At 51.4% G+C, this 13368-nt stretch overlaps 1 protein-coding gene across 4 annotated transcripts; it reads left to right on the plus strand.

Moving 5' to 3' along the window:
- The first annotated feature begins 968 nt into the window (after window positions 1-968).
- Window positions 969-13247, plus strand: AMDHD2 (amidohydrolase domain containing 2). 4 transcript variants are annotated; one of them, XM_019493097.2, is made up of 12 exons: window positions 976-1124; window positions 2611-2717; window positions 3297-3433; window positions 3851-3990; window positions 4589-4643; window positions 5397-5609; window positions 7182-7270; window positions 7687-7831; window positions 8912-9019; window positions 9804-9872; window positions 10534-10635; window positions 11243-13247. In XM_019493097.2, the coding sequence occupies exons 2-12, from the start codon at window positions 2635-2637 to the stop codon at window positions 11329-11331; spliced, it is 1230 nt and encodes a 409-aa protein (XP_019348642.1). In that variant the 5' UTR covers window positions 976-1124; window positions 2611-2634; the 3' UTR covers window positions 11332-13247. The 4 variants fall into 4 exon arrangements, 3 of the variants coding, with proteins under 3 accessions (XP_059572672.1, XP_019348642.1, XP_019348643.1); XM_019493098.2 differs by lacking the exon at window positions 976-1124 and adding an exon at window positions 1153-1283; XR_009456354.1 differs by lacking the exon at window positions 11243-13247 and having other exon boundaries at window positions 971-1124; window positions 9760-9872; window positions 10534-10622.
- Window positions 13248-13368: the final 121 nt, after the last annotated feature.

The raw sequence follows: 13368 nt of genomic DNA on the forward strand, positions 1-13368 counted from the left end.
ATTGAACCTGCTCAGCATCCGCAGTGGGGAGGCTGTCATTCCCGGCATGCACCCTATGAGCCTTATCTCGCTCGTCTTTTCCCTTGGTCTGGTGAAATACTGACTGAAGCAAAGTGGGTATCCAGGAGTTCAGTTTTTTCCTGAACCTCAGTTACCAGGTGCCCCGAGTTGTTAAACAGGGGTCGCACACTTCCATTTGTTTTCCTTCTACTGCCTACATATCTAAAGGACTTTTTACTGTCCTTGCCTCCCATGGCCAACCTAAACTCTGTGGCGTCTCTGCAAGCCTTCAGGTCCAAACACCCTTCTTCAGGCAGAGGAGAGTTCAGGGACTGTAAAAGTTCTCTTAGGCAGAAACGAAACTTCATCTTGCACAGGGGCAGGGTGTTGCGGCTGTGCACACGCACGTGTCGCCCGCACCTGACCGCCCTCCTCCCTCCGCCGCAGCCCCTTAGGGCTGGGGGACCTCTGCCGCCTGCCTGCGAGGGGAAACCCGCCCTTCCCCGTCTCTCCCCTTTAAAGGAGAATCCATTTGAAGTTTGTTCGCGGCCCTTTCATTCCTATATTCTTGCCACCCACTTTTGGGTCACGCCCCCGGGCTGAGAAGCGCTGCTCGAGCCGGGCGAGAGCCCACGAGAAGGGAGACGGCTGCAGTAAAGAGGAACCGCGCGGGCCCCGCCCCGCCCCGCCCCGCCCCGCCCGCACAGGCAGGCGGGCGCCGCCGGCAGGATCCAGCCGCGGTGCTGAGGGCCGCGCTCAGCCTTGGAAAGCAAAACGTTGCGGGAAAGGAGTGCCCGGCACACGAGGAAATGCGGCACCCGCCTGCCCGCAGGATGGAGGCGGCTCCAGCCGGCAGCCCCGCCCGAGCGACCACCCGCTGCACAACGCGCAAGCGCCACCCACCTCCTGCCAGGGCTACAAGGCCCGCAGCCGCGCCACCCCCCATTGGCCTGGCGGAAGCGACCTCCCCAAGATGGCAGTCGCAGCCCCCGCCCTTCCTATCATGGCGACGCCCTGGGGCCGGTCACGTGTTCTCGCCGAGGACGCCCCCCCCCTGTCAGATGAGCGGTTTCACGTGACGAGGAACGGAGCCGCTGCGGCAGCGGAGCGGGCAGCGGAGCTCGGTAAGGCGAGGACGCGCCGCCCGAGCTGCCCTGGCCCGCCTGGCTCCGAACCTCTCGCAGAGCCCCGCGGCGGGCCCGTCTCTCCGGGGTCTCCCCGTGCCCCGGCGCAGCGTGGGCCGGGCGGAGGCTGCCGGTGCATCCGGTCCTGCCGCGGGCGAGGTGAGCGCGGGCAGGAGGCGGCCGCGCTGCCGTTCCGGCTCCGCGCCCCTCGGAGGAGCCTGCCCGCACCCCCGCCCGCCCCGGCAGCGCCCATCGGGCCCCTCCTGCAGCTCGCAGCAGCCGGCGGAAAGATGCCCTTTGACACCCGTGGCTTTGGGGTCGGGCCCGGAGACTGCATTTCAAGGGCGGCTAAACGGGTCGCTTTAAATCCCACAGGACCAAAATGACGCACGAGTTGTCGGGGCACCCTGGCCCTGGCTCCCCAGAGCGGTGGGGAGCCTCTGCCCCCCCCCCCCTTTGTAAGCGCACCCTTGAGTGCATGGTGCAGTCAAGGATGATCCTACCTGGAGCTAGACCTACAGTCCCCTCCCGCCCTACTAGTCTGTGTTGTGTTAACATAAAGCTCTGGGCAGCCACTGACTGGTGCTCTAATGGCAGCTGGGAGCAGTCGCTTGTCCTTAGCTGCGCTGTGGCTGTTTGAAGTAGTGTGTAGCTCTGACCTAAAGGTTCTTCCTTTCCCCTGGCTCCTTCTCCCTGCCCTATTGCTGCTAGAGGTGGAAGGTGACTGCTGGTGCAAAGGTCCCTGCTCAGTTGCAAGCAACTTCAAACTTTTTTTCCTCAGGAAAACGCTTGAAATATGTTGGGACCTCCCAGCCAGCCGTCATGCAGGGTTTGGCAGTGTTTGGGTTGGGTGGTCTTGTCTTTCTGCAAATCTCTAGCTTGAGAATCCAGCAGCAATATCTGGGCTGGGAGCAGAAGTTCTAGGGCTCCAAGTAGCAGCCTTCCCCACCCTTGCTCTGCCAGTCTTACACATCAGTCCTGCAAGCTGCTTCATGCGGGCAAACCTTTGCTCCCGTGCCCAGCCCTGCTGACTTAAGGGGCCTGCTCCAAGGAAGTACAGTGAATTGGGGGAGCCTGAACAGGCAACATTCATGAATTCAAGTTCTTTCTCCTTGCTTTTCCACTTTTTTTCTCCCTCCACTCAGGTTTTCTCTTTTAATTTCCAACTCACTCCCTACCACCACCATGCCACCATTTGCATTGCCCCCATTCGCATGCACGCCCCTCATCAGCTTGTACCAGGTGTTGTACCCACACAGATGAACATTCCTACCTCATTTGTCTGATTTCTGTCTCCTGTACTCTCATTCTCTATGCTTCCTTTGAAAAGCCACATCTTTTTCTCATCTTGCACTAACAAATGCAGGAATCATATCAGGATCTGAATCCCAGACCTCATCTTTCCTTTCTCATTCTTCCATATATATCCCTATGAAGTGTTTTGGGAGTAACCTGCCCTCAGCATCATTCCCTTTCTCTGTTTCAGGTCTGGTCACTCAGAGCACCAACAATGCCATCCAATAAGTCTGTCTCAGATGCCCCAATCTTCCAGTTCACAAACTGCCGGATATTGAGAAATAGCCAACTGCAGAGGTGAGTGTGTAGTGTGGTTTACCTATTTGTGTCTATCGAGTGCCTGGGGAAAGTGATGTTGGACCCCAGAGAGCTGCTGCTTAGAGGAGGAAAGTTCCAGGAGCTGGGCCCAGGTCTTTTGCATGGCAAAATAGAACACTAACCTCGGGATTCCCAGATTCTTATAACATCCTAAGTCCTATAGCAGACACATATATGGTGAGTTACCTATGTAGCAGCCCACTAGAAGAAGAGGAGACTCCTGTCATGATCATTTCATCTGCCCTATGCTCTTTCTGCATTCTTTCCCTGCAGGGAGAAAGAACCCAATGGGTTCCTGACCTGCTAAATAGAAAAATATAGATGTTGGTGGCACTGGCCTGGCAGGATAGGAAACTCCTGAGGATGGCAGTTCCCAGGGGAGAGCATGCTTGGTGCTGAGCTGTTCTGGCCTCCACTGTCCATAATGCACCTGGGGCTTAGGCTCCAGGGATGTAGGGATGGCCCATCTGTTGTCCAAAACCACTGCCAAAGAATGATCATTGTCTGGGCCCTCTCTGCTCTTGGGAGTGATTATTGTATGCATGGCTTTATTTTTAGGGAGGACCTGTGGGTGAGAGAAGGGAAGATCCTCAACCCAGAAAAGCTCTTCTTCGATGAGAAGGGGTTTGCTGATATTCAGCTGGATTGTAAGGATAGCATCATTGCTCCCGGATTTATCGATGTGCAGATCAATGGTAAGACATTGTAAGGTGGGTCAGTTTGGTGACATTTTACTTGGAGTTGACTCCAGTAGCCTCTCCTCAGTGGCTACACCTAAGCTCTGGCCTTCAATGCCGACTGTCATGCTGTCCCTCAGTGCTGTTCCAGTGTAGGCCTCAGACCCACAGCAGATTGCTGTTCTCATGGTGGCAGAAAGAGTCGCTGTCTCTTGTGACTGGTATCCATCAGGCTTGTGTGTCAGGGGTTCCTTTTTTCTCTCGTCTCCTCTCATTCTTCTCCTACTGACATGGCTTGGGTTAAACAACAAGCAGTTTTCAACAAGGTCTGCTCTGGCTGTCTTGTGCTGGGCACTGCCAGAGGTAGATATGCCAGCTGTACAGAGAGTGGCCTAACAAGGTAAATTCTATGTCCTCATTTTCTTTATGATCCAGGAGGCTTTGGGGTGGATTTCTCCCTGGCTACTGATGACTTCAAATCAGGGATCAACCTGGTTAGTCAGAAGATTCTCTCCCACGGAGTGACCTCCTTCTGCCCCACCCTGGTGACCTCCCCACCGTCAGTCTACCACAAGGTACGGGGAGACCATGGAGCTGACTCCCATAGTGTAGGAGGCTGAAGCTGGGTCAGCCCCAGCCCCAGTTATACCTCAACCTCTGGGAATATGGTGGCATGTGGGACCTGGGCTGGCAGCTGCCTGTTGGGATGCGTCATGGATGGGAGGAGCTGAACTCTAGATGCAGTAGCATTCCTAGGGTCCCTTCAGGCAGCTGACAAAGTCAAATGGGGACTGAGACCTGCCTGCTCTGAGGGATATGTTGTTAGTGACACGTGGTGGTCTCTTTGGGAGTATAGTGAGGGCAAGGCACTGGAAGACTGAAGCAAGGGGGCTCTGGGGAGGGTCTTTTCTGAAGATCAAGGTTTTTCCTAACCTTAGCCTTGTTGGGTTTTCCCACTGTCAGGATTGCTGTTGAAAGCTTTACACAGCAAAAGAACAGCTCTGTGCTAGGTGGCACCATTCCACTGAGGAACAGTTCCCTCTCACCCTGCCCTGGAATAGGGGCACAATCATTCTCTTCTGTACCCATACCCATGGGCCTTGAATAGGGACCTTCCTACAAGCAGGAGGGGTACCATGTCTGTGAGGTTTCTAACAGGTCCCTTTCTGCTAGGTTGTTCCTCAGATCAGCGTAAGAAATGGAGGAGCCCACGGAGCAGGTGTCCTGGGTAAGTAAACAGCAAAATCACCTCCTAGTCCTCTTTCCCAGTAGCCTCCCTGCTGTACAGGGCTTCTTACCTCTGCAGCAGGCGGAGACCACTGCAGAGGCGAGCTTTTATGGAAACCACTGACCATGGCTGACAGAGGCCTGGAGCACCATATTTTGGGGAGGCCAGAAATGGAATGGCCAGGGCTCCTGGAGATCTCCACTGGGATATGCAAGTTACCATGGTGCTCCAGACTGCTTCAAAACATTGAGAAAATGACCTTGCTGGGTAGTGCGTGGCCCAGGGTCAGCAGGCTGGCTATGCTGGTAGTGATGCTATCTCTCTCTTCTTATGGAGTACAGCCATTAGAGACCCTCATTTTTAAGGGGTGGACCACCCAGGCACCCCAGGGTCAGCCCTATCTGAAACCTAGGGGTAAGTCCCCTGGGGAGAGTCACCTTTCATTGGCCATGGTATTTTCCTCAAATCTCAGTTACTGCAAGCTCTGTGTGGAGTAGAAAGCAGGAAATGGGGGCAGCGTGGTGAGTTTGGAGAGGCAAGGGCCAGGAGAGTAAAGATTATAGTTTTATAATACAGAGAGAGGGGGAAGAGCCTTGACTTTTCTCCAGCCCTACAGCCACCTGCTCCATTCTCAAAGCCATCTGGGAGGGTGGTGTTATGGCTGGGTCAGGATACCACAATGGGTGCTTTATTTTTGTTTATTCAGAGAGCAGGAATAATTATGGGTGTTCTTTAATCCTTTCCCTTGGGCAGGAGCCCATCTGGAGGGGCCTTTTATAAGTAGAGAGAAGAAGGGGGCTCATCCAGAGCACTGCCTTCGCACCTTCGAGTCAGGAGCCTTCCAGGACCTGCTTGCCACCTATGGGGCCCTGGACTGCATCCGGATTGTCACTCTGGCCCCTGAGATGAAGAGGAGTGGTGAGGTGATCGAGGAACTCACTAAACGAGGCATCTGTGTCTCACTGGGTAAGGCCCAGTCACAGAGTGGGAGGGCAGGTCCAGAAGGTCCCTGAAGATCCTAATATGTACTACTTACGTTGCAAATCCTAGGCATCATTCACTCTATAGCACTGGTCAATACCTGGGTAAAAGTACACTGATGTTGATAGCAAAATTTAACACACAAATGAACTGCCTTTGCTAACTGGGCTGGTTCATTCTGAGTGTAATACAGAAAGCTTTCTCCTTTACCAGATGCATTTCCTGATTTAAAGTGGTACTTGAGTAGTCCCTATTATAGGGTATGAATTGAAGCCTTTAGTATTGGATTTCCCTCCCCAAATTCTTCCCTTCCCTCTCCCTAAACACAAAAGAAAAAATCCCTCTCCTTCCTTTCCTTATTTGTGTAGCTGTGCTATGTCAAAATCCTACACAGCTCTGGAGGTTTGCATTTATAGTGGCAGTGTTTTAAAGCTCTGTCATGAACAGCCAGATTCCACTCCCACATGAGTGAGCAATATGGAACTGAGCAAAGGAATGGGGGTCTGTATCTAGGGGCAGAATATGATCCATGTTTTTCCTTAAAGGCCCTAAGTGAGGCCAAGCATATGAAATTGTGCACAAAAATACTAAAACATCCAAGGTGAGTGGATTTGGGGCATATAGCTTGAGGTACCTAAAGGAAGTCAGGCTCCCAGACAGTACCAAGCAGGGATTCTTGAAACTCCACCTTTTTGATGTGCATCCTAACCTCTTTGCAGAACTTAGGACAGTGTCATTTCAAAGTGAAAGCCAGGTCTGAGACTTTTAACTCTTGCACTTTGAGCTGGCTGGATTTTGCTCATGTTTCCCCCACATTCTCCTCTTTGAGCTGAGATCAAACCAGCTTTTTTTAGATGCCCTCAAGTGCTGAAATTGAGCCACTTAAAATGAGGGTTTGCAACAGAACTGTGATTGAATGCAGTGTTCACTACCCCACAGCCCTCATCAAAGAAAATATCCAGAATGGCAGTAATCTGCTAGCAGAAGGTCCAAGGACCCTGGAAGGGGTTAGGGCTTTCATCTTCATCAAAGAAACAAACATTGTGCTGTCAGTGTAATAAAAGCTCCAGGTTTCATTAACATCTTCCCTCTAGCTGTCAGATTGGAGGGCCAGAGAGTCTCATCTTTTCTCTCCTTCCTCCACTCTTTCTTCGCCCCCCCCCCCCCCAAACAAACAAACAGCAACCCAGTTTTCGAGTAATAGTTCCTAAAAACATAGACACCAGGAGAGCATGTCCTTCTATGGCCCTAACCTGACCAAAAATCAGAATCCTTCGCTGAAGTCCCTGGAAGCCAAGCAGCATATGTGTCTGTTACTCTGCAGTATTGACCCAAATTCATCTCAGCCTCCAGTGCCTCTAGGCATATTTAGGTATAATTCTCCAGTTCACATTGGAGAATCCATTGTCCAGTTCTCAGCTGTACACCGGGTGGCTTTCCAGCACTGGAGCATCAGAGCAAACTTGCAGCTTATGAACTGAGCGCACCGTCCTCTTGGAAGTCAATGGAGAGAGGAGAAAGCAGTCCAAGATTTCATGTGGCACTCTTTATTCACAGGTCACTCTGTGGCTAATCTCTCTCAGGCAGAGGAAGCTGTCCAGCATGGTGCTACCTTTATCACTCACTTGTTCAATGCCATGTTACCCGTAAGTAGCTGGGGAAGGGGGTGTCATCACCTTCCTTGCTCCTTTTCTCTCTGTCTTGCTTCCCTTGGGACTTATTCTTGTCTCCCATGTGCTGTGCCCTGTCTGTGGGAATTAAACATGATCTCTACATCTAAGCAGAAGACTCTGCTGCCTGAGCTAAAGGACATGGGTCTCTCAGCCAAAGGCTATAGCAGGCTTGCCAGCCTCTCTGTACCCCAGCTACATATAGGAGACAGAGCCCCCTCGCTGACTGGAGACTCAGCAGACTCACTTCCCCTCTTCACTCATGTCCAACTGTGGCTGTCATGGCAGCATGCCTAATTGTAGGAAGCTGGCCACCTGTGTGTTTCTCCAAGGTAACCACCACCTCTCTCTCTCTCTCTCTCTCTCTCTCTGTCTCCTTTCCCCATGGCCAGTTCCACCATCGAGACCCTGGGATTGTTGGGCTGCTAACAAGTGACAAGATCCCCACCGGGCGGAGGGTGTTCTATGGCATGATATCAGATGGCATCCACACCAACCCTGCTGCTCTGAGGATCGCACATCGTGCCCATCCCAAAGGTGTGTCCCTGCGGTCCCCTCCTGTCCACACAGTACAGCACCTTCTCCCAAAACACTGGATCTGTAGGAACTGACCTCCTTGCCAAATACAGTATCCTCCTCCAGTGGTGCTGGACAGGTTACTGTTACTTCAGAGCCATGCGTATCTGAGGCCCTCAACTCAATCTAGAACAGTGCTTCAGTGGCCTCTGATGTTGACTCTCAAGCTGTGACATACTGCTGCCAGCTTCTCCGTTTCCATTGAAAGAGTCTTAATACACCTGAGTTGCTTTGTTGATATTTCCTTGCAAGTGATTGCTGTAGCTGCCCAAGTGCTGTATGGGGTTGGGACTGGGATTAGCTGGCTTCCTGAGGCCATCTCCCTGTTGAGTAGTGATTCTTGCAGTGGATCCAGTAGACACCCGTTCTGTGAAATGAGTCAGGGCTGTCTCTGTCTCCCAGTAAATGGGTGTCAGTGTCACACATCACTGTCATCAACCTTGCAGTAGTGATATCAGAAGAATGGCTCTGGCTTTTCTTGTGGAGGTGACCTCCCCAGGGTGGAGCAAAGAGTGAATCTTAAGCTGTCACTGCCTGTTCTGTGAACAGACTAAGGGCTCTGACTCCAAGGACATTAGTCCTACATCCTTCTCCAGCAGAGTAACAAATGATTCCTATTTATCGATGTTCCCACAAAGTCCAGTCTAGTGCTGCTCTTCAATTCCCCCAGCCTTCCCCATCATCCTCACTTCTGAGTTTACATTTCAGCCTGTGGCTTCCCTTTGGTCTATGAATGACCCAGCCCAGGGTCTGATCCCCTAACCCAGACCTCTTGCCCTGTGCAGTGTCCTCCTTCTTCTTCCTACTCGCTTGTAGTCCTGAGCTGCACCAATATGGTATGGCAGCTCTGAGAAGACACCTGCCATGTGTTCCAGTTTATTAGCCTGTGCTCTGCAAGCGTGCATCATTCTGGCTGTTTCTTAAGTCTCTCCAACTGCTGCTATTAGATATCCCAGAGAGTGGAATGACCAAGACTTGTTCATGTGGGGTATGATATAAGCAGCTGTGGAGCTAACAGGAGCTACTCCTTGTTTCCCTCAGGCATGGTGCTGGTGACAGATGCCATTGCTGGAATGGGGCTGGCTCCAGGAAGGCACACCCTGGGCCAGCAGGTGATTGAGATAGATGGGCTGAACACCTACATTGCAGGTGAGTGCTCTTCCTCCTGCAGCCCTCCCAGACAGCCCCACAGGCTGCAAAACAGATGCGAGCCCTGTGCACACTAACCCCAGGAAGACTGGTGGTGCTGTGAGGGAGAGTATTTGGTTTCCCTTCCTGTCCAGAGGGCCCTGTTGTTTTGCTTTGCTTTCTACTGCTTTCTTCCTTGCTTTCCAAGGAATTGCACTGAGAGGCTCCATGGATCCCCCGCCTCAGGAAGTTGGGCACCTCCTGTGGGAAAAGGCTCAAGTAGACATCATTTTGCTCAGTTTTCACATCTTGACTGGGGCTGGGGGCTGCTCTGAGCAGCCTTCCCTGTGATTGTAGGGGGAGAGACTCCCACTGAGTAAGATAACAAGGACCATTTCATTCCATTCTTTCGTTTAAAAACCCTGCTCTTTCCCAGGATCCTAGTGCCGGTGAGAGCAAGGCCGCCTACTGCACTGAGGCAAGCAGGGGCTGAGCATGCTTTTTCCCCTGCCTAGTTCCAGTAACACATCTCAAGCAGTTGGTCATCTGTCTAGTCCCCTTCTCCAGCTCTGCCATAGCCCCTCAATCCTGCTTTGTCACACCCACTGCCCTCCCTGGCCTTCTCTGGAGCCAAAATTTCTGCTGGCTTGAAATGAGGTTTGAAAGTCATCATAAGTTGTTCCACTCCTTGGAACAACTTTTTACCCCAGTGGGTTGTGCTGGGACTCATGTATGCTCCCTTCCTTGTGTTTAAATGGCAGGTGGATCTGCTCAGTGTCCTGTCTTTTCTCCTTGTCCCCCACAGGGACAAAAACCCTGAGTGGCAGCGTAGCAACCATGGATACATGTGTTCGACACTTCCTAGAAGCTACAGGTAAGCCCAGGCTCTTTGTTGCTGTTTGCGGACTTTGGGGTGGAGAAAGCTGCTCCCTAATGTTGCCACCTTTTCCAGGGCAAAGGTCTCTTTGGCTGGCCGAAGGGTGTTCAGCACCTTAGATGAGATTAGATACATTGTCAGTTTCTAGCCCCTTGCCAGTGGACTTGGGACCAGCCAACATGACTGCACTTTATCAGGGAGACACAGTAGGCTTTACGGGGACTGAAAGCAAAGAACCCTGCCACCAACTGCTCCTTACTCCTACAGGCCCCACTGATGGGATCTCTCTCTCCCAGCCCCATCCCATTAATGGTTAGATAGCAGGGCCTGCAGTAATCTTGCTCACCTGCAGGCTCCTTTCATCCCTGACAGCTCGGCAAAGCATCATAACGTGACTGCAGCCTGTAATGGGAACTGAAGCAGAATGCTGGGGATACCTTTGGGAGAGTCTGGGACCCTGCATAGGTCCACCTGGCTTTAGTTTCAGTCCATGGCTGGCCAGCCACCAGCAACCCTGTGGCTGTCATTGTCTTGCAGAGTCTGGGTTTAGTCAGCCTGTTGCTGCATCCACTGAAGGGCGGCACAGGCTGGGATGCATGGGGTGGTATTCCCCAGGGGAAAAGTCTGCATTTAGCTTCTGTGTCTCTCTCTTCCCAAGGGTGCACAGTGGAGACAGCACTGGAGGCTGCGTCTCTCCACCCAGCCCAACTCCTAGGAATTGAGCACAAAAAGGGGACCCTGGACTATGATTCAGATGCAGGTATGGATGTGAGGGAAGGGTGACAGCTCCTCCCAACCAGCTGCTGCAGCACCTCCTGATGGGTGAGGCTGGGACCAGACAGACATGAGCTCCTTGTCCTCTGTTCTGGTCCCTGTAGAAGGACCTGAGAAAGGCATAGGTGCAAACTCCACCACTGTCAGTGCTTCTACTACACCTCCTCTTTATTGGGAGGTAGGATGGGGCTGGCACAGCTGTGACTTTCCTGGGTTGGCTTCTTTTGGGAAAAGCTCAGTAGCAGGATGGCCTGTCATTTCTCCATGGGAATGGGGACCTATTTGTTCTTTGATATCTGTTTTATGAGCTAATTATTCTTGTACCATCAGATCCCTGTGGCAGGTTTTGGAAGCCAGAGGTGACTCTAGGCACTTCCAGCACCCCATGTTGGTTCAGTTGCCTGGAGCAGGTCTTCTCCTGCTTGGGTTACATGTTTTAATTGTAAACTGGGACCCTTGCAGTCCTAATGGCAAATCCTTAGTGGGACTCTGCTAGAATCCAGTCCTTTGCCATCCCAGCTCCTGCTAATGGAGGGCATCCTTCCCAGTCTGCTGCCACTCTGACTCCTGTTTGCTCTCCTGGCTGTCTGCAGATTTCCTGATGCTGGATAACAGCCTGCATGTCCAAGCCACATACATCGCAGGTGAGCAAGTCTGGAGGCAGGACTCCTTTACTATATGAAACCAGAGACTCGCCTGGCCTTGGCTTTGCTCCCCACAGCCCTAGTGCCAACCATTGGCTCTTCCAGGTGCCTTGGTCACTGGGCCCTGGGAGCTGCATCGCCCTCTCTCTCCAAATGCAACATTTTTTTAAAGACCTATTTGGGGCTTTCCTTGAAGGAATCTAGCACCAAAGAGCTGTTCATTCTAGAGCAGCTGCTGCTTCCAGTCTCCAGCCATGCCTGCAACAAGTTCATCAGTGCTTTGCTGACAAAGGTGAGCATGGCAGGGATCATCACACAATGGAGCAGCTGGAAAGATGGGGCAGCTGTCCTTCCTGGAACACCTGAGCCGAGTTCCATAGTGACTGCCAGCACTGTCCTGTGCCAGTCTGAGACTGCACAGCCCTGTGTACTTATCAGTCAGATCCAGCACACACAGCTGATCCCAGGAGCTAAAGCCATTTCTGTCCCTCACACTGCCTTGATCTCTACCTGGGGGCAGTCCTCCGCACAAGAGCACCTGGTTCCTAATGTACAGCTCTTTTATAAAAGTGTCTCTGCCCAGTGTAAAACTGCTCTGGTGGAAGCTCAGGAGTGCATTGTGAGCCTGGGGAGGAGACGGTGCCTCTGCCCTGCACTGTCATCCAGGGGCTCCAAGGTCCCATCACACTTTTGCTCGCCTGTTACCCAGAGCAGTACCTCCACCCATGCACTTTTGGTCTTGGGACAGATGCAGTGTTTAGGGTGTGACTCTGCAGGGCAGGTTTCTCCCTGGGAGCAGGCCTCAACGCTGTACTCCAAATCCGAAAAAACAAGACATCCCTGGCCCCTTGTGCCTTCCTTCTGTTTGAGCATTGAGTCTATTTCAGGTGGCCTCTGTTGCCTTCATAGACAACTTCCTGCAACAGAAAGCAATGTTCTTAAACCATACACACGTGCAAAATGGATCTGACAGGGTCTGATATATATGCCCATCAGTATCTTAACATACAGCTTCCCTAGAGGATTTTGCATTGCCTCTTAGTTTCCTGGTGCCAGCTAGGAGATGCTTTTGCTGTCCAGCATCTATCTCTGCCATTTCCAACACAATTGCAAGCCACTGTACCTCTCAGGATGCTGGGGTCTTTCATGGTTTATACCCCAGAGAGTCTTTCTGAAATTAGGCCCTTTTAAGATGGTTGTTCATCTGTTCATTATTCCCATATTCATTATCATCCCCTCAAGGATTTGTCAAACAGCTTTCTGCCACTTAACAGCTCTCCCTAATTAAGGCTGTGAAATAATTTCCAGCCCAAGTCTAATCTTGATTTAGAATTTATGGCCAAGAAAATGTGTCTGAAATGCCTTGTGACTAAGGTCAGAAATGATGCCCAAAAAACTTCTGGTCCATCAGAATTTTGTTAGAGATGAGACTTAAAGAAATGTGATGAGCCTTACCAAGTTTAAAGGTGATATAGAACCCCTAAAGTCCGAAAGAGTTCAGTTGGGTTTTTTCTTCTGTGTAAAAGCTTCCAGTACCTTTTTTAAACCTCCTGAGAACAATGCTTGAAAGAGCCTTCAGGACAAATATAACCCCTGCTGGAATGACTGACAGCCCTGGAAAATGTCTAGCATCTGGTGCCTAGGTCAGCAGAAACTAAAACCTCCAAGACTGCAACATTGGAAAGAGACATCAAATATCGTGCTGTGAAATATTACTTAATCTGGCACTACAGGACTCACTAACAGAACTTCTGACAACCATGGGGTTGCTGCCCAAAAATCAAGGGAAAGCTAGGACAAAAACTATTCCAGACAGACCTTCATTTTAAAAAGGCATTTTGCTTAATCTCTTAGTGTTCTTTTTTTTCCCCTACCCAAAAAACGAAATGCTCAAAAGGAAATCTGCTTACAGCATGGTTGGGATAGCTTATATAAAGGTATGTTTGAACCTGCATATTGGATAAGTATTGTTGAAACTCACCAAAATGGCACATTTAACAGCTGGATTTAAGGTTGTACGTTGCAACTCCTTTGTGGTGCGCTGTATAGAGGGTAGTTTGTTGAACTGGAGATTA

The sequence above is a fragment of the Alligator mississippiensis genome, chromosome 13 (genome assembly GCF_030867095.1).
Source record: "Alligator mississippiensis isolate rAllMis1 chromosome 13, rAllMis1, whole genome shotgun sequence".
NCBI classification, from domain to species: Eukaryota; Metazoa; Chordata; order Crocodylia; family Alligatoridae; genus Alligator; species Alligator mississippiensis.